The sequence below is a fragment of the Aethalodelphis obliquidens genome, unplaced genomic scaffold, assembly GCF_003676395.1.
Source record: "Aethalodelphis obliquidens isolate GAN/ISIS:26980383/991018 unplaced genomic scaffold, ASM367639v1 scaffold2, whole genome shotgun sequence".
NCBI lineage: Eukaryota > Metazoa > Chordata > Mammalia > Artiodactyla > Delphinidae > Aethalodelphis > Aethalodelphis obliquidens.
Genome location: NW_020837946.1, coordinates 88,023,286 through 88,045,458, shown reverse-complemented (window position 1 = coordinate 88,045,458; position 22,173 = coordinate 88,023,286). Strand labels below are relative to the sequence as shown.

General features: G+C 35.2%; 1 protein-coding gene across 1 annotated transcript in view; it reads right to left on the bottom strand.

The window, feature by feature from the left end:
- LRP1B (LDL receptor related protein 1B) overlaps window positions 1-22,173 on the bottom strand; it is a 1,467,083-nt gene that overhangs the window by 939,167 nt on the left and 505,743 nt on the right. The window contains exons 4-5 of the mRNA XM_027078335.1: window positions 20,975-21,094; window positions 16,275-16,403 (exon numbers count right to left, since the gene is read on the bottom strand). Of these exons, the coding sequence (XP_026934136.1) occupies window positions 16,275-16,403; window positions 20,975-21,094 (249 nt within the window). The remainder of the gene's footprint in view (window positions 1-16,274; window positions 16,404-20,974; window positions 21,095-22,173) is intronic.

Genomic DNA, 22,173 nt, shown 5'->3' with positions numbered 1-22,173 from the left:
TTTATAAAGCCCTATCTGATGTGTATTCTCATTACTCTTTGACCTCGCTTCCTTCATCTCCTTACTACTCCCACCCTTGTTTATCTTGCTGCACACATACTGGTCGTCTTCTTGTTCTGTGAACAAGCCAAGTAAGCTGCCATCTCAGAGGCTCTTCCTTCTTCCTAGAATAATCATCATATTTCAGAATGGCTGACTTGACATGCTGACCTCCTTTTGGGTGTTATTTGGATGTCACCGTTCTGGTGAGGACTTCTCTTACCACTTTATCTTGTAAAAAACTACAAGCCCCTACACTCTCGGTACACCTTCCCGAGTTTATTTTTCACTTATCACTACCATACATTGTATATATCTTATTTATTTCTCTGGTGTATTTTTCTACTTCTGCTGATGTTATCTCTAGCATTTATAAAAAATCTGGAACCTATTGGCCGTTCACTACAAATTTTCTGAATAAGACCAAAGGACACATGGAACTTTTACACAGTAGAGTTTGTTAGAAACATTCTGTGAAATGTTACAAAGTAATTTGGATTTCTTAACCTATGGATGGAATCCAGAGAAATACTGTCTCTTCAGAAAATTTCATAAACATTATTAGATCATTCAAGACACTGATACTGAGCACTGTAATGGTAGGAGAAAAGCAAATGTACACACTATGGCTAATATAATTAAACATCTAACATTTTGAACACATTATTTAATGGTCTTCATCATTTCTTGGGGAAGTAGGAATATCAGGCTCCTTGTGTATCATTCAAATAGAAGAGCTGTCCAACGAAGATGATTTTGGGTCTTCCCTCACAGGCCTAAAATGTCAACTCTGAAACACATCCTAAGGCCTTCCATGAGTATTTGAATTTTTACTCCTAAGAAATTACTTCAATCAAGCCATAGGATTCTTCTCTGCCTTCAGAAAGGCATTAAATGTTTTTTTTTTATCTTAAAACAACAAAAGAAACAAAAGTAAACAACAGTACAACCTCAGTGAGATTATAAACTAAATAGCCCAACAGTTTCTTCCCAGTGGAGAAGTGAACTTGTCCCTGGACTGCTTGGTAAACACCAACAAAAAGTAAGTCTCAATAATACTAATATTATTTCCATAATAAAGAGTTCTCTTAGAATAATCAGTAAAATTGTGAACTGTCTCTGCTTATGTAACCTTGTCAAGGGACTACATCTGAGCTTGGTTAGCCAGCTGGCTCTCTCTCAATCTCTTAAAGCCATCTTGAATCATGTAATATGTGTCCTTGCCATTCCTTAATGTGGACGTCTAAACTTGGTCTCTTTTCAACAGTACTAGCTCTGTTTGTTTTCCAGTCGACCTTGGCACTCCTGAAGCCTGTTGGATCATGGATGGATTTCTCAGGTTAGGAAGGGGTCTTAGACAGCTGTGTTATCAGGTTAACAAAGATATACTGACACTAATGTCAGTGCTTATGGTCTTCATTTGACAGCCCAAATGACCTTTAGTGAAATCAGCTCTCATTCAAAAATGAACCACTGCTGCCAAGCTTATAAGAAGTCCAGATGTAGACAATTTCTAAACTGCCTACCGGTCAGTAAATTTAAGTATGTCATAAACATTCTTTGAAGAGAGGCTGGAATATGAAGGAACATTGAGTTTCTCTTGAGAAATTGAGATAAAAATAAATTAATGGTCAACACAGGCAATGCTTACTGGACACAGCTAATCAATCTATTTGATTTTTGTAGCTGCTTTTTGAGCGAGTCAGTTGCTTACCTTAATGCAAAATATATCAACCACTGATTTTAAAGCTTCAGATAAACAGAAAGCCAATAGAGAGAAAGTCAGGTGCTTCATAAATTGACATGGTTTGATAAAATAATGGTGACTTTTAAAATTCAAATGACATACTGGAGGAAGGATACTTCTAGTGTTAGTTGTGATGTACTTTACTGAAGTAATACCCATGTGTCTCTGCTAATTATTATCTATGGTTTCCCACGTAAGACAAATAAAACATAAGGCCTGATATGGGAGTGGGAGAAGCTACTGAAACACAAGGACCCACAAAAATCATCAGGGGCTAGGGATATAAATCTTTTTTTTTTCCTACTTCATTATGAAAGGGGGCAGAGGCCTGACAAAGGTTATCCATCTCTACCCGCACTACACTGCTCTCTAGTGGGCATTATTACCACATGCTTCCACATGCCAAGTGAAGATCATCATTAGCTTGGGTAATAATGATAAAAGACTGATAAGAATAAATGTGATGCTCATATCAGATGCCACACTTAGAGTCAGTGAACAGTTTCCTTGAAGGAACAGTTAGAAAACACATCAGATGACTTCAGTCAAAGGGTTGTCTACATCAACACTTAATGAGAAGTAATAAATATTAACCTTCCACATAGAAGAGATTGGAACACAAGAAAGCACTCAGTCAACACTCTGGCGTAGAGAATCAAGACTTAAGTTGAATAAACCTCTACGATAGGCTGTCAACTGATTCATGTTGGAGGAGGAAAACTGTCCTCATTCTCTTCACTCCCACCCATATATCAACAGCATAAAAAAGAGTATTTTCTCTCCCAAACAGTTATAGAGATGTGTATAATCAGAACATGGTTTTTTTCCTATCATGTTATATTAATCAGTGTCATAATTTTTAAAACTGATTAGAAAACTGAGAATTAAAAGGAGAAGCTTGGAAACAAGAAATCTCTCACTTGACTAGATTCATAAAAATATCTCTTTAAATTCCAAGCCACTATAACCATACCCTTGCAAACATATCCTTCTCCTCTCATAGTCAAGAATATACTAAAAATGTTTTTATATACTTATAATAATATGATTTTGACATATAGTTGATGTTAAATGTATGTTTTCAGAGTGAATAAAACTAATTTTTACAGCTTCATTTAAACTCCCTATTCTTCCATTCAATTCTAAGAATATTAATTCAGCTAGTTTCATTTTAAGTAATTGGAATTGTGGATTCAGATAATTAAAAATAAATATAAGCCTAATAAATATTTATGTACATAATAAATGTATCTATATCACATATACACATAGAAAAATATGTATTATCTAGTTATACTGTGTTCTGATTTCCCCTAATTAATCCTGTAATTGTGAGCAATTATCTCCAGTGAATGAAGTTAGGTAGGTGCACCTCAATATCTGTTATTTCAAAGATGAGAAAAAAAAAAAAAGAATGAGGTTCAACTGTTTAAAAGGTTAAATGGTAACTTCCGTGTAAAGTATATAAAATGAAGAGCCAGACTAAAGCATGGGAAAAGGGAAAATTGTTATCTGTACAGCCCAAAGAATTGGTTTTCAACCAATACAAACTTAAAATAACTTAAAGAAGAATTTAAACAATTTTATTTTTAGTTTATCATATACAAATGTATAAAGTCTTTAATAATAAGGAAAATATGATGAAGTTAGAAATGAGAAGAATGATAACAACTTGTAGCAAAAAATTATGCAAACCCTCATAGGAAGTGAAGTGTAACTATATGCAACAAAAGTGAAGAGCAATCTGTATAAAGAGACTAAATTTAAAAGAAAAGAAAAGAAAACTTCTAAAATTATGCAATGAACAAAAAAAGTTGAATATGAAATACTAGGAGGAAATTATCTAGTTTAAAAAAGAGAAAAAAAGCATTATTCAAATAATATAATAAATTATAGACCAAAGTCAACTAAACCAAACTGAAAATGTGGATAAAGTTAACCATATAAGTGAAAAAAAGATACAGGGCTGGAATATTTTCATTTCCAAAACGTATACGGCCAAATTTGTTTCTCCATTTTCCTCAACTATTTTGTCAATGGAAAAATCTCTTTACTGAGCTGAATGATATTTAGAATAAGTACATGCTGTGCCACATGTCAGAGGAAACTATTTTATCAGATTTTACAAAAGAAAAAGTAAAACATGAATCAAATGTGGAAACATTAAAATGCATTAAACAGTTTTCACCTAAGCAAAAAAATGTAATTACTACAACTATACTGTAATTTATCTTAGCACTACCTTTTATTGTCACAATGCATTTATACTAAACTCAATTGACTGGATGAAAATGCTTTATTGTATTTTTTATTTTATTTTTAGAACTTATAGCTCTAAGGTATTCAGCTAGTATCTGAAGGGGATCAGCAGGACAGTCTGTCTTCAAGAAAGATATACCTAACAGAAAAATTGATATACATATATATACATCTCTAAATATCTATAAAAGTCTATATTTTTTAAGTCAGGTTTGGTACCTTTCATAAAACATGTATAGTAACATTGAGTTCCAAAGAATGTTTAGATATATCTTGCTATGATTGAATGTTTGAGTCCCCTAAATTCCTATGTTGAAATCCTAACCCACAAAGATGATGGTATTGGGAGGTGACAGTTGGGAGGTGCTTGGGTCCCAAAGCTGGAACGCTTATGAATAAGTCCCTTATAAAAGAGGCTCTAGAGAGATCCCTAGCACCTTCTGCCATGTGAAAATACAATATGTCTGCACCCCAGAAGACAGCCCGCAGCAGACCATGCTGACACTCTGATCTCAGACTTCCAGCCTCTAGAGAAATAAATTTCTGTTATCTGTAAGTTACCCAGTCTGTGGTATTGTTACAGCATCACAAATGTACAAAAACGTATCTGTTTAATAGAGTTAAAAGTTCCTTAATGATGATGACGTTTGATTTCAGGTTTGCCTTGATGGAAGAACAGGAATTGGACATGCAGAGATTAAAAAAAAAAAAGTTGAAGAAGAAGAAGAAAAAAAGGAAGTCAGGTGAAACAAACAGCTCTGACAAAAGCACATATGTGGGAAAGACTGTAAGATGTGTTGGGAAGATACTAACCTCAGTTTTTCAGTTTCTGAGGGTACAACATGCATTAGTGGTGAAAGTACTTCATCATGATAATGACAATAGCAAACTTTTTGAGCATATTTTAGGAGCTAGCTTCATCTTTATCAGTTTATTGTATACTCACAACATCTCTAAGAATCAGGTGCTAATATTATCCACATTTTATAGGTAAGAAAACTAAGTTATTTAGAGTTTAAGTAACTTGCTTAAGATCACAAAGCTACTAAGTAAAAAGAACTAGATTCAAACTCACATAGAGCTTGCAGTAGCTGAGAAAGTAGGTGGAGAAAACATTGCACAAGTCATTTAATGTCAAGATGATAAACTTATTTTTAATTTGGGTTGCAATGGAAAGTCAATATAAATTTTAGAAAGAGTATAACGAGCAAAAATATCTTGAAGATCAACTGGGAAATGATACATAGAATAGGATATGCATGAGTAGAATATAGTAGGATAGGTATATTTCCCATTTAATTTCTAAAGTTGTTTTTGCTTTTACTTTTAAAGTGGTGTAATATAATTCAAATCAGATGGGAAGGTAGTATGTAAAAATCTTGTTTATACACTGCCTTGGTGGTAGTATTCTGGAGTGAGTTTGGAAAGGAGTTAGGTAAAAAGGAAAAGGTATTTCTGTTCTCCTTTAGATTGATGCGATACAGAAAGAAAGAATGACCATGTGTGCCGACATTTCTATTGGAAGCAGGGGCCAGTGGAGAAATGTAAGCCCCAGAGAATCCACAGAGGTTCAGGAACACATTAAATTTCACACATATAAATCAAGAAAGGTATTTATCTTTTTAATTATAAAGAAGGTAACCCACGGTTATTAGTAAAAAAACCAAAACTTATATAGACAAAGGTTTTGAATATCTGGATTACTGAACAGGGAAATGCTATTTTAATTTCTCAGAAAATAGGTAGAAGAACCTAAAATGGGTGGTGGTGTGTTCCTACACAGAGATGGGGTGATGTAATAAAGTCGAAGTTTTAAACTGTAGAGACTGTTTTATGTAGATAATAAGGGGCATGGGGTCAAAGATTCTGTGGAAATTTGAGATTTGGGTGACAGGGAGGAACAGGAAAAAAAGCAGAGTCGGTTTTATGAGAAGATGATGGGTTTAGTGCTGGCATATTAGGTCAGTGTTGTCTTTTGTAATCTTGTCTTGGGCATTGTGAAAACTCACTCAGGTAAACTACTGATCAACCTGAATTACAGACTTTAAAACAATGTAACCTTTTTGTTATTTGGATGTTAATAGTGAAATACCGCTACATTCATTTAGAGGATATTTCAATGTGAAGTGTGATGATTGAGAAGCAATGAAATATGTTGTTTCGCAGGAATAAGGAACATTTTCTGAACAACAGTTAAAGCCAATAACATCGTGCCATACACACACACACACATACACACACACACACACACACACACTAAAAGAGGTTCTCATTTTGCAAATCAGCAGCTCTCACAGTTTTCCTGTTTCTTAAAGAGTTGATCCACCAGATCAAGGAAGGATCATATTTCCCCTACTAACTAGAAGGTCTTACTTGGCACATGGTAAGTGGTCAATAAATGAATGACACATAAAGGGCTGTTTGAATATGGATTTGCCAATGTTTTTAAAGATATTTTACTGATTTTTTAAGTTTAAGAATGATAGTGTATTTCAAAAAAAATAAAGAATGATAGTGTATTTCAATAAAATGACAAAAATAATGCATTGTGATTTTTAATCAGGAAAATGAAATAAACTTAATTATACTGAATTTAATTAATTAAAGTATAAATTTAATTAAATTGAAGGGTTATTTTGGTAAATCTCAAAATCTCAGAGTATGATTCATTCAAATTTTAGGTTACTGAATTAATATTAAAATTAGCAGATAGTCCAGGGATGGTCAATTTGCATTAGTTACTGAGAGGTGGCCTATGGCTACTTTTGAATCTCCTAATCACCTTTCTCATTGTGGCAAACAGAAACTTCTTTAGCTATAGAAGCACATTTTTCCCAATTCAGACATGTCCCTTTAATTTATAAATTGGTAATGATTGAATTTAATAAGTAATAGATATTGGCTCATTTAAAAATTGCTTTACACTTATACTAGGTACCTAGAATAGTCAAATTCACAGAGTCAGAAAGTATACCGGTAGATGCCATGGGCTGGGGGGTGCAGGGGTGCGGAGGGGGAATGGGGAGTTAGTGTTTAATGGGGACACAGTTTCAGTTTAGAAAGGTGAAAAATTGGGGGGATGCATGATGGTGAGAGTTGCACAACAATGTGAATGTACTTAGTGCCACGGAACTGTACAGTTAAATATGGTTAAAATACTATGTTTTATATTATGTGACTTTTACCACAATAAAAAACAACATTAGGGCTTCCCTGGTGGCGCAGTGGTTGGCAGTCCGCCTGCCGATGCAGGGGGCGCGGGTTCGCGCCCCGGTCCGGGAGGATCCCACATGCCGCGGAGCGGCTGGGCCCGTGAGCCATGGCCGCTGGGCCTGTGCGTCCGGAGCCTGTGCTCCGCAACGGGAGAGGCCCGCGTACCGGAAAAAAAAAAAAAAAAAAAAAAAAAAAAAACAACATTAAAGAAATTGCTTTAAAAATATTTCCAGTTTGAAAGCATGGGTCCTTTAAAAAACCACTTTTGTCTCCTAAAAAGAAAATACTGTCTCAGTGTTTGCATATTTATTTATACATTTAACAAAGATTTATTGAGCATGACTAGCTTCCGCCACGCATTCATCTAGATGCTAGAGATACAGCAGTGAATGAAACCAATAAAATTTTTTGTTTTTGTAGAGCTTACATTTTAGTGGAGGAAAAAGTCAATAAGCAGGTAAACCAATACTATTTAATATTTTTTTGGCAGTGTTAAATTCTATGAAGAAAGGTAAAGCATTGGTAGGAACGTGGATGCAGGCTGTTCTTTAGAGAAAGTAGTACAATTCAGAACATATTTAAAAGTTTGAAACAAAGGGTTTGAGAGAAAGAATGGAGTCAAGGGAGACTCCAGTATTTTGGCTTGGACAATTGGGTGAATGGGGTCACATTAACCAAGATGGCCATCACTGGAGAAAGCATTATTAGGGGAGAGAATCAAGAGCTTGGGACACATAGAGTGATATTTCCATTAAATTTCCAAATGGAGATGGTAAGTTGGATCTCAATATTCAAGTGAATCTGGTGTTCAACAAAGCGCTCAGGGCTGGTGGTAAAAACTGGCAAGTCTCAGTCTCTAGACGTTTAATAAAACCATGGAAGAGGATGTGTTTTTAAAGTCATGATACAGGATGAGAGCACTTAGGAAATCAATAAAAGAAGAGAAGATGTCCAAAGGACTGAACACTGAGTCATGCTGAAAATACTGACAAAATGAGGATTATGCAGCAAAATAAACTGAGGGGGAAAAAAATGCCCAGTAAGGTAAGAGGAGAACTCCAAAAATACACTCTTTAAAAGGGAAAGTATTCAAGAAGGAGACAGGATCAGTTGTGTGCTAAGGACTGATAATTGAGTAATTAAGCAACTGAGGTCACTGGTAACCTTGACAACAGAGGTTTAAGTAAGTGATAAGAAGGTAAGACCCACTGAAGGAGGAGGAGAAAATAGAGAAAGAGACAACACACTGAGTTTTTCTATAACGGGAAAAGAAAAATGGAGTGGTAGCTGGAGAGAAATACAGTTTAAAAGGAGGTTGTTTTGCAGCCTCTTTACTACATCCTTGTATACTGATGGAAATGATCCAGGAGAAAAGAATATCTTGATGATTCAAGGAATAAAGAAGACAACTGTCTGAGTCTAACTCTTGTACAGGTGAGAGAAGGTGATACTGATGCACAGAGGCTGGGATTGGCCTTAGATAGGATCAAAGTCAGTTTGTTCTTCAATTCAAATAAGAGAAGGATGAAGTGATTAGCTCTAGATTCAGATAGATTGGTAGATGTAGTTCAGGATGAGAAAGTTCTCTTTTGACTGCTTCTGTTTTCTCAGGGGAATATGAAACAAGACCATCATCTTAGAATAAAGAGGAAGGAGGTAGACATCTGAAAATTCATTATCTAGAGGTGGAAAAGGGAAAGGTCATTTAATCTATTTCACTGTTTTCTGACAGGGCTGCCAACAGATGTAAATAGATAACCTATATTTAAGATCACAATCTTCTACTTTGCTATTAAAAAAAGACTAGTTCTAAATACTCAGTGGTGATTATATACCAAACTTTTAGCTACTTTACTAGATATATATCCCTTGTAATTTGATGGTATGTTCTAAACCTCTAAAGTCTGTTAAGATATAATTTGTCTAATAACTTGGCAAGTATTATTTTTCATGGAAAGCAAAGATGGAGGCTGTGTGAGTCCTAGTGCGAAGAAGAAATGCTCACACACATTTAAAACTGCATTCAATACAATGGATTTTTTCTTCTCAGGACCAAAATGACGTTAAGCAGCTTGACTAGGGAGAATATGCAGAATATTTGTCATCAAAGTCAAAGGCAAATATGAACTCTGGGGGAAGAGTGCTCAAGAGACATTCTCTAACTGCTCTTATTACATTGTTGACTGCAACTGATACAGGGAATGCCTTGAAAACTCTCTGAAAAACAAATTTCCCTTTTAGAAAAAAAAATTTTTTTTCTGTCAGGTTTTAAGCTTAGGTTTTCTGAGGATTTCAATAGCACTATATTTACACTTTTCTCAAACAAAACAATAGAAAAATTATACAACCATGCGTAATCTTAAACCATTTGTAATTTCTATGAATTTAAATGTGCCTCATTTCTTTTTGTTTTTCATTATATTTGTCCAATTTTAAGACAAAGAAAGGAAGTTAACTGTAGAACATGCCATGATCTATTATATATTTTATATTGAGGATTTAAATATTAGTTCAATCAATAGCTATTCTATAAAAAAATACAATGATAGAAATTTGTACTTATATATTGTGTCATTTGTGAAAACAAAATTTACTGATTGTCAAATCTAGAGCCCATAAATGTCGTCATGTAATTCTTAATATCCAAATAAAGACATCTGCAGCTAGATTGCAGCTAAGATATTAAGTGGTAAAGAAAATGGAAGACATGCATTTTTTCTGTGTCTAATATTTTTTTAGACTATGGGTAAATCAAAGGTGTCATGACACGTAAAACACATGACAGGTAAGACTGTTATCAATCTTGCAAATTTGTTGCTGGAAAAAAGATTTAAGATATCAAGAAAGGTGTTAGACTGTGAAACTGATGTCCTCCAGGAAACAAAAAATCAAAAACTTAAAAAGAAAAATTTTAAAACCTAGCAAAAACAGACATAGAATACTCATGAGGAGTTTTATACCTCAATACTGGCAAACTCATTAACAGTTGTGTGGGTAGAAAAAAAAAGTGTGATGCTTAATTTGGGTAATGGAAATTCCATTAGAAATCCTTGCCCTGGCCTGTCATGGAATGTGAATTCCAACTGAGCAAAGGGCCAGAGAAGATATAGGGTAGGAGTACTCTAAAAAATAGAAAAATACTTTCAATGGCCAGGCCACGTTATCAAAGGGAGTTGTGAAGCTCTAGTATTTGTACAGAACAGAGGCTTAGGATATACTGCCTGATTGCAGGTGGTGTCGTTATTCTCCAGCTATATTTGCACAGCAAACACGCACTCGGACTGCATGTCTGTCTGAGGAGGGACTGGTTGAGAGAGCACATTTATGGAGATTATGCAGAGCTCCCCAGCCAATTTTGATGCCTCTACTGCAACAAAGGCAGCTTGAACCCTAAATAACATGATGAAACTGGCAAAAACAAAACAAACAAAAAAACCCAAAAAAACAACCATTACCCTTCGAATCTCTTGCAGCCTTTTGACTTTCCTTTTTTTGATCCTCAATATCCCAATACCCTTATTCTGCTTCCTGAATGTTTAAGAAATTGCTTGCAGCATCCAACAAGCATTTACCCAGCACAAACTCTGTTCCAGGCACTGAGCTACTTCTCTGTCACTTACCACTTACCATAGTGTACATCATTTCCTCCAAGCATATGTGACTGAGTAAAAAATGACAAATCTGGATTTCTATTCTGGTGCTGGTCTACTAGGCTTGCTCCTAGCTCAGAGCTTCTCATACACCATCACGTCATCAAGTGTCATTCACAGTTATGCCTCAATGGAATGACAAACTGTGCAGGAACTAGACCTTTGGACTATCTAAAAAGAGTAAAAACTCTAAATAGTGAATCTTCACGTTGTCAAGACGTGATCACATATCATTCTGTGGGAAGCCATTCTTAGCCAGATGGTAGACTGAAACAGATCTGATCCATAGTTTCTTAAGTTATCAAGGTCACTAAGACTTAATATGTTACTCTTCCTACGAACACTTAAATTTTAATATGGGGTGTTTCTTTTAAAAAGAAAAAAAAGGCAATTATACTTTAATAACTGAATTCCAAGCATCACAAGTGCTGATTAGTATGATACTCTGAGCAGGGGCTCTTCCCCTTTTTTTTTTTTTTTTAATTCCCAGGCTTGTCCCTTTTTATACAAGTACCAGCCTATTCTGTCCTCCCCATGAGCAGAGCCAGCCTTGACAGAAAACCATGGATGATTCCTCCAACCTTCCAAAAGGACATTTTAAACTATTTATTAGTAGATGATAATAGAGATTAGAAGTAGGAGCCATAGGAAGTTATATTTTGTTTTATTTCTCTATCTTTCTCTTTTTCTTTCTTTCCTTCCTTCTTTCTTTAAATTGCAGCAAAGAAAGTATTATGAAAACACTCTCTAACACGTTTGGAGGTGTGCTTCTATGGATTACACAGGGATTATAATTTGTATTTCTTACAGCTAAGAGTTCCATCGCCTAAAAAGTCTCCCCTCACCCTCGCCCAAATCAGTGACAGCAAAGCATAAGCTGTAATAGAATCTCAAAGTTATTTACTGGACTCTCTTCTCTCATTACTCTGGTTGTTCTGTGGCAAAAAGGTGTACTCTCTCTCATGTAGTACCATTTAATGTGGTGACTCAACGATGATGAGCATAGAATTATTTAGTGCTCTTTATTTTGCTACTGCTTTGATGAAATCAATAGAGGCTTATAGGTTCCATAGAACTGAATGCTGGGGTAAATGCCTGCCTTAAGCAAGTGGTTAGGACACTGAAAAGTATAGTCCAAGGAGCCTGAATTTATCAGTTCATTCAAAATTGCCAACAGTTCATAAATTAAACACCCTTAGCTATTATTTTCACTCTCACAGGTTCTGCATGAGCCCCCTGTCAATCCTGGGTGCCCACATTTAACACATACTTCTATAACAAAATCAGTCTAAATCAGTTAAAAGAAAGTAAGCTAAATTAAAAAACAAACAAAAAAACTTTTCATTTTCAGATTTGATGTCATTATTAGAACTCTAATTTTGAAAAATGTAAAAATATACAGGATGCTTTACTGGATACCTATAGATGCTTGACAGTTACTTTAAAACATCTTTTTTCAAATGACAAGTCCTAACATTTAATTCAAAAATGACTAGTTTTTAACGTGTGTCCCATTCCAAAGTTATGAACAGTCCATCATGACATTCACATTCTAGCATGCTTCCTACTACCCAGTAATATCAAGTATGCATGAAGTTATTATTATTTTTTTTTTACATACACTGAGAGTTCTGTAGATTTTCTTCCATTTGGAAATCACCTATTTTGATGTCACACGGATAGGACTAGATTACCTTTGAAATTTTCCCAACTTTGAAACACTTGATTCTATAGTTCAGTAGTCAGGGGAAAATCTTACTCAGTGTAGAAAAGAAAAGAATTTGTCTGTACTACATGAATTATCAAGAGTGAAAAGGCCTCCTGCCTAACATTAATCTCTTCTCCCAACTGCCACAGGGCCTAAAATCCCCTCCCCCTACTAGAGGTATTTCTTAAAGGTGCTCTTAGGGCTTATGACTTTTACTTGGATTTGGTCATTATACTACAAAAGAGGGATAATCAATTAACTTAAATTCATTTTCCTATTTACTATCAATTGTCACATTGAAAATAAGATCCCACAGGCAAGCTTTGGGGTGACTAGTTGGGGAGCGACCATGATATTATTATTTTTTTTTTTTGTGGTACGCAGGCCTCTCACTGCTGTGGCCTCTCCTGTTGCGGAGCACAGGCTCCGGATGCGCAGGCTCAGCGGCCATGGCTCACGGGCCCAGCCGCTTCGCGGCATGTGGGATCTTCCCGGACCAGGGCACGAACCTGCGTCCCCTGCATCGGCAGGTGGACTCTCAACAACTGCACCACCAGGGAAGCCCCATGATATTATTTTGTGCTGAACTAGTTCATCACCTTAGAAGCAGCTTCCCAGCCAACTGACTCTGCCACCCTCTGCCTTCACATAAAAGGCTACCTTTCCTAGGAACTTTTATTTTCCCATCTATTATCTAGTAAGGTCTTTGTAGAACTTTCCTCTTGTGTGCAGTTCTAGCTGTCCACTGTATCCTCTGGGTCTGATATATTTATGTTGCATTTTCTGTCTAAAGTCTAGGGATCTTTTACAAACATCTACTGTTTGGGGTCAGCCCATTCTAACCTTTCCCTAATTTCACACAATCCCAGCTTCTGGAATCCCTTGAACTCTGGCTTTACTTGGAGGGAAAGTCAGGTTCCAGAATCCAGTAGGGTAAAATTTTAAAGGAAGAAAAAAAGAGGTGCTAATCTAAGCAGCAGGTAATGGAAAAGAGGAAAGTCAAAGCCTGAAGACAAATGGGGTTTACTTTATAACTTTTTCCTAGCACCCTTCAGTCACAGCAATACCATAGTAAATAAAATTGCCACAGAAAAATTTAAAGCTGATGTATTAAATGGAATTTTAATACATTTAATCTAATGGAAGCAAAAAATCCTCCTGTACATTTGTTACAAATATGAGAAAACTAAAGCAAAACTGATCGGTTTTTTTGAATTATACAAATGCATTGTTCAAATATCCATGTGACCTTTAGAACTAGTCAGTATATGTTACAGACTTGTACTCATTTACTATATTACTGATTTTCCTAAAACTACAAACCACAGGAACGTTCCCATGAAAACTGTGTATTGTTCTAACTATGTACGCCAATAGTCATCAAGCCAACCACTAGAGGTGAAGGCATTTACATATGTATTCCATTATCAATGCTAGAGTCATCAAATCATGTACCATCCCTCTGACTACATTCAAAGATGCAGCACTATATCATGTACCATCCCTCTTTGACTACATTCTCTTTTTGTCAGAAACCCTTCTGTGTAGAAAGAGAGGAAGCGCTTCTCTGTATAGGGTTTATTACGTTACACTCTCCCTGTGTATTCACAGCAATATTGTGTGGATCAATAGAAGAAACTGCAAAGAAAAAGCCTTCCACTTCTTTAATCCGTTGATATATTAAATCAGAACTCTCAGTGGTGGAAAAAAAGAGGAACAGATAACTTGACCTAATTTTTCTAGAGGATTGCCCCTGAAAAATAAATAGGGCTTCATAAACCAAGTCAGCAATTGAAGAAAAATAAACTAAGAAGTAAAAGAGTTCCTTTCTTGGTAATTTTCTATACAAATATGTTTTGTAAATAATTAAACATACTATCTCAGAGAAATAGTTGAAATTATAACATGAAGTTACGATGCAAAGGGAAACAGCAGCAGCTCGCAGAGCAAATCCAATGCTTTGCTCAATTTGGTTTCAGGAAAGAGAATCCCATCCCATGCCTAATTTTCCAATTGCTAATAAAAGGGAGTAGGGGACATTCACTAATTTATCAAAACTTCATAATTTGAAAATGCAGGAAATGAAACCAGATTTGGAGGAAGTGAGAAGATGCCAGATGGAATACCATGTGTAATATCTTCCTATATTATTCCCAAGCTAATTCAGTTCGCGCACACACATACACACACACAAACAACAAAAAATTAGTGTTATTCTATCATTACTAGCACCTCAAGGCTATTTCATTGGCAAATTAACAATATTTACTGAGGGTGTACTAAGACTGCACACTAAGTAGAAACAGTAGGCTTTATTTGCAGATAAGAGGTAAAGGGAAGGCAGTTTTGAAAATGAAATTCAAATACTTAAGAGGAGAACACTCATTGTAGTAATCTTAATTAGAAAGAAAAATTAATTCCTTCTTTTTCCTTCCTTCCTTCATTCCTCCCTCCCTCCCTCCTTCCTTCCCTCAATCTCTCCCTTCCTTCCACAAATATTCACTGAGTACCTATATGTTCCAGGCAATGGTCAGAACTGAGTATATAACAGCAAACAAAACTGACAAGTTCTGTACTTTCATAATGATTATATTATTCTGGGTAAATCTGATGATAAACAGATACATAAATATGTTCATTTCAAATGGCAGTGCTATAAAGAAAACTAAAAAGTCATGTAGTGATAGAATAGGTATGAATAATAAGTATAGTTGGGAAATAAGATTGTGATGGAGAGAGTACACACCCTTAAATAGAATGGTCAGAGAAGGTCATTCTGAATGTTGACATTCTAGCCAAGACTTGAATGATAAGAATGTGACTATCAAAGAGAAAAGCATTGCAGGCAGATCAAACAGCAAGTGAAAAGACCTCAAGAGCAAAGTGGCTGAAGGAAAAGGAAACCAGTATGGCTGGGGTGTGATAAAAGGAGAAGGAGAGATGAGATGGAAAGGTAAATGGTACTAGTCCATTAGCCCTTAGAGGCCCTGTGAGAAGTTTGGGTTTTATTCTCAACATGAGAGAAAACTGTCAGGAGATTTTAAGCAAAATAACAACATGGTTTGGTTTATATTCTAGCAGATTAACTATTACGTGAAATATGAATTTTAGAGGGAAAGCAGAGGCTCACAGAAACCAGTGAGGAATCTATTATACAGTCCAGGAGAGAGATGGGTAATTCAAATCAATTAATCCATTCCTTTTGAACAGGTTTTTGTTCATTAGAAACTTCCTGTAATGGAAGGAGTTTTGTAGTGATCAGTGACAACTAAAAGAACTTCTCTGGCTTTCTAAGGATGGATCATTTCCTTAAAATGAAGAAAAAAAATCTATTTCTTCAAAGTCCACATTGCTCTACTATATACATTTCTAACGAAAAGAACTGCAAATAGGAAATAAATTCTGGAAGGACAAAAATTAGATAACTTGGGCTTCCCTGGTGGCGCAGTGGTTGAGAGTCCATCTGCCGATGCAGGGGACACGGGTTCGTGCCCCGGTTTGGGAAGACCCCACATGCCACGGAGCGGCTGGGCCCGTGAGCCATGGCCGCTGAGCCTGCGCGTCCGGAGCCTGTGCTCCGCAACGGGAGAGGTCACAACAGTGAGAGGCCCGCGTACCGCAAAAAAAAAAAAAAAAAAAAAAAAATTAGATAACTTACCAGTTTTGGCTTTGCAGGATCTGTTGTCCGGCTGCATTATGTAGCCCTCCACACAACTACAAGCATAGGATCCATACGTATTTATGCAGGTCTGGCTGCATGTACCATAAACAGCACATTCATCTTGATCTAAAAGGTAAATTAACATCATTTCTAAGCAGATTTATTGTTGGGCATTTTTTTTTCTCCCTGAAGAAAACATTTTTTCCAAACTTTGGAAGTAGGCTATTAAAAAAAAGCGAGAAAGAGCCAACTCCAATACATCTTTTCAAAACCACACTAACTGAACATAAAATTCAGTGTCGTTTTAATAGTTACGGAGATACAAGATCAAGCTTAACACCAAATCTTTTACTTTAAAAGATAATGTATTTGCATTTTGGATGCGTAGGCTAAAAGTCCTTGGATATTTGTGCACAGGTATAAAATGCACTCCAATGAATATTCGCTGAAGAGTTCTAGTGTTTACGACACTGGCTTTTTCAGGATTTTGACAAAAATTAGACTGGCAACACGATTTTCAATGAACAGATTAAATAAAAGTTCTGAGCTAAGCAATGTAAACCACCCTCACTAAATCAAAAGGAGGAAACTATTAAGTACTTGTCGCAAGCAGAAATTTTATCTTAATTAATTTTTATTTTAATATCTATGGCCCTCCTCCTATTTTTTCCCTACTTCCACTAGCAATACTTTTTTCCTCCAGCACCTGTTCAAGTCTCTGTAAGCAGCAGGTACTTAATGATTCTTAACCAACCGGGCAAATTAAAAAAAAAAACAAAAACTCTGCCAGCTAATAATTTAGACAAATGTGTATTCAGTCTGTCCTGTGTACCAAGCACTATACGAATTCCTGAAGAAACCAAAATTTATAAAACATGATTTCAACCTCTAGGTGAAACAAGTCTAGTGATATAGAATTTCATTTCTATGCATTTCCTTATAATAGAGTCATACTCTAGTTATAATAGAAACACAGAGAAGTAAATGAACCTGCTTGGAATTGAAGGGAAAATGTGAAGGCTGCATACTGAGCTGAGTTTAAAGGATGATTTAGATTTCCTCAGACTAAATAAAAAGGGATCAGATGGAAAGAGGTGTTCCAGTTAAACAAAACAGCATGTGAAAAGCCATTGGGATGACACGGTAGGGATTTCAAAGAAGTATAAGGAGTCAGGTGGAGTAAGGGTGTATAAGAGGAAATGGTAAGAGATGATATTGGGAAAATCGTTTTGGGATGGGATAATGAAGTTATTTGTAAACTAAAGTGCTGTACATTATACATAGGCACTGGAAAGCATTAATTAGATGAGCTTTATGATCAACTTTGTATTTTAAAACTAAACAAAGTCACGATAAATGGATTGGTGAATATAGAGAAGAGAACCTGGAAAATTAGCTATGTGCTAATTTCACACAAGAAATTGTATTTTGAAGTCATAATATTTTGAACAATGACAGTAGCAGTGGGAATGGAGACGAGGGAATGGACTCAAATGTCTAAGAAATAGAATAGATAACGTGAAGTTTGACTGGATATGATAGAAGTGAATGGTGGTCTAATTTTATAAGAAGTGTAGATTACAGTGGAGGTATCATGGGAGGAAAAAGTGAGTTTGATTTGGATGTGTTAAATTTGAGGTATCTGTAGAGCATCCTTGAGTAAACATTTAATAAGTAGTTGGAAATATGGAACCAATAATATAAGGTGAGATCGGTCTTGGAGTATTTGAGAGTCAATAGCATATGGATATTAGATTAAAAAAATAGGAGAGGGTTAGATCCCACAGAGAGAAAGGGAAAGTCGGGAAAGCTTAGCTATAGAAAAATACTTTAGGATACCAACATGAAAAAGGCCGGCAAGAGAGAGGAGTCCATGAGCCTCCTCTGAAGGATGTTAAGCGGATTAAACTGCTTGGGTATAATAAAAATATATATTTGGTCTTTATCCTCTGTTTCTGACACAGAGTTCAGTTACCTTGTAATTTTCTGAGCTATAGGAGTATCTTTTGTTATTTCTAAGGAGCCCTGTGAAATACACTAGAGTCTATGCTAATGAAGTGACTCAGGGTGGGGCTACTAGATATTCTCAGAATGGGACTGGTCTCCAAAAAGATCAAACAGGTGACTTAGAGGGTGGGAACTCTCAACCCCATCCTCTGACCCCCCAACCTAAGAAAGGAGTTGACTAAGGAAAAGCAAAAGATGGCTAAGTAGCCAAGGAACCATTTAAATTGGGAAACTATGCATTTGTATGACATTTATTTGCATTCCTCTCCGATTTTTTTAGCTTCGTGTAATAGCCTGCATTTATAGACAGTTTGTTTGAAGTAAGTAGCTTTGGGGATAGGAAAAATAGTATTTGGAGTGAAGTCCACAGTGATAATGTGAAATTAAATCTTGAATTTGATAAAGTCCAGCCCCTAGTGGCAAAAATGATGATTCGTATCTATAATATTTTCACCGATTTTTTTCAACTTTACTATTATTGGTTCCTATTTTAGTTTTTCTGATATGTGATTATGCTACACAGGAGAGCAATATGAATAATGATTTCTTTTGTTCTTTCTCCTCAGTCAGAATGCACTGTTCTGACATTGATGTAACTCCACAAAATTGGCTGCAAAGAAACAGGCATGTCATCACTTGTAGCACTATCTTCTTTCTTCCTTTAAGGACAGAGAATATCCTGGAAATTCCTTCAGGAAAGCATAAATGATGCTCAGACCTGGCCATCCAGGAGTGCAGACAAAGTAAAAAAATCTCTTCTATTGGTGAACTTCCATAAAAATTGCTGTGTATTTGCTTACTAATATTCAACAGAAGAAAGTGATTATGATGATTTTTACAGATTTAAAAGAGAGATTCAGGAGAAAGAGATTCATGTAAAAGGAGCTGAAAATCCTGACACCTATAGGAGTGAGGTATAGCAAAAGAATGAAAAGGATACAGGTAAGTATATTGGCCTACCTTGTGTGAATGGCAGGTGTTGTTTTGAACTTGAAATTGCGTGCATGTCCAGAGGTACTACTTATATCTGGCAGACTCTGTGATTGTAAGGGGTCTAGTGTTGACAAATCTGAGTTTTTTCATAAAGTCTGAACTTCTGTGTGCAACCTTCTGATTTTCAAATGTTGGTTTAAGAGTACTGTCAGTCAAATAAAATATACGTTTGGTCCCCCTATAGTCAGATTATGTAGACTTTGAGTCTGATAAACATTTAATAATACATGTTTTTATAATATTTGTATTATGCAGAAAATGAAAAAACCACAAACTGAAAATTTAAGCCCGATGTACATTATAAACCAATGAGCCTCTCTAGGATAAGAATAAGTGGGCTCTGGAGATCTGTGTTTCAGTCCCAAGTCTTTTACTAAAAAGATGTGCAGACTTAACTAAGTCACTTAATTTTTCAGGGTCTCACTTTTCTCACTTTTGTCATGAGGATTTAAAAAAATATTCTCTGAGGATTTTTTTCAACTTTAAGATTCTATTTTTAAGGTAAAAGTTATAATATTAAAGCAAAGGGTTAAAGTAATCAGCAAAGTACCAATTTCTTTGGAAAATATTCTGTTTATTAGTGGTGCTGGTAACACAGATATTCCTCAATTTTATACACAGAGTCTATATTCAATGTTTTCTATATATAGATTCTAAATACCATATAAAATAATGTATTGTTTATATTGTGGATATATCATATATATATATACACAAACATATAATATTATGTATATGTATATATATTTGGATTCAACATAATGAAGAAATAACCTAAAATAGTTCAGTATGGCAGAGTAGAGTCATTTTGGAAAGTAAACATTTGGTGTAGAATGTTCACAAAAACAAAAATTAGGACATTAAAAAATAAATATTTTATATTCATCATTATTGCATTGGTCAAATATCAATCACCAGAATTACCAATGTAAAAGTTGTAAAGAACATTACATGACTATTATTAACTTAGTAGATAACAAATGTCTACTACACTGCAGCTATATAACAGACATAAACTATTTAGGAGGTTAAAATAATTAAATCCAAAGTTTTAGTGACTGACCAAAACACATCCCATTGTTGACATGTCCCATGTCTGTCATTACTGCAATATGAATTGAAAATTGATTTGTAACCATATGATATCACTTATATGTGGAATCTAAAATATGGCACAAATGAACCTATCTACAAAACAGAAACAGACTCAGACACAGAGAACAGACTTGTGGTTGCCAAGGGGGGGGAAAGGAGGGAGAGGGATGGACTGGGAGTTTGGGGTCAGTAGATGCAAGCTATTACATTTAGAATGGATACATAACAAGGTCCTACTGTACAGCACAGGGAACTATATCCAATCTCCTGGGATAAACCATCATGGAAAAGAATATATAAATCAATGTCTGTATGTGTATAACTGAGTCACTTTGCTGTACAGCAGAGATTGGCACAGCATTATTAATCAACTACACTTCAATCAAAAAAGGAAAGAAAATTGATTTGTATAAATGCTTATCTAATGTTTCTATATGTGGTTTTTGGGGGAGAGCCAACTTTTAACTCTCAAGAGACAAAAAATAAAGTGGACATAAACACTGTGTGGAACACATGGTAGGTGCTTGAAGATATTTTATTAAATTTCTGTTAATTAAGCCTCTGTTAAAATAAAATTGAGTAGAATTACATGTCATAATTACCTTTACAGCTTCTTCCATCTTCTTTTATTTCAAATCCATCCTCACAGTAACACATTGTACTATTTCTGACCATGGCACATTTATACTGACAATTCAACTGCTGGCAACTGGGCAACAGTTCTGTAGAGGAAAAGCAAAGATATTATGTCTATATAACTGTGCACACACATATACTATTTAAATTTAAACGTTAATATTTACTCAGTGCATAACCATAATAATACAGCTTTGATTGGTTTCCTAGAAAGTTTCTATGATTGGTTGACAGAACAAAACAATATCTATTCCCTCTAAAATATGTTGGCTTGCATTTGTTTGAAGTATTGTTAATAAAAATTTCAGATCAATCTGTTCAGTCTTTCACTTTTTCCCTTATTACGCACTTTCAAAGGCACAAATCCTTTCAAATTCTGGTAAATTATTTCAAGAGGAAAAATGTCAACTCAGTGGTTGATTTCACCATTTATGCCTTTCTTATCTGACACATCCATTGATATTCTATATTTTGAGGGCTTGTTTTGACTTACTAATCCATGTATAACCTTTGAAGCAGGTGGCAAAATATTAGACAACTACTGGACATAATATATTTCATAATATCTAAACCCTTTCAGAACAAAAACATCAGTGAAGCCAAAGTTAGCAAAACCTTAGAGCAAATTAGGATTCAGTATGATAAATGCATGAAACACAGATGAAGTGACAGAGGCATATTCATTTCACAAATAATTTCTAACAGGAATAAGATTTGCTAAACAAGAAAAATTACGGAGAGAATGTATGACTGATTGTGGTGTCTGAAAATAGGGATATTAATGGGTCATGACAATTTCCTTTTTTCCCCTGGGGAGAAAAATGAGGGTTTTAAAGATCAAGGTTAAATGATTCAAAATAAATTGATATTTGCCACAAATTTAGCTGGTGCTTCAGAAATATTTTAACTTTTAATAAAGATATATTAAAGTCCAGTGTGGAAAAGGACAGCTAGAATACTCCAAACTGAAAATTTGGTATTTTACTAAAAAATTAATTATCTCTAGTATTTTCTTAGCCCAATTGCTTTTAAACTCTTTCATGAAACTATCAGTATTTTATGTATCTTCTCTTCTTAAAACTTTAAATCTCCTTCATAATGGTCACCCACATATGATGATCTTGCTTCCTACTTCCCTGAGAAAATTGAAGCTATTGAAAGAAAT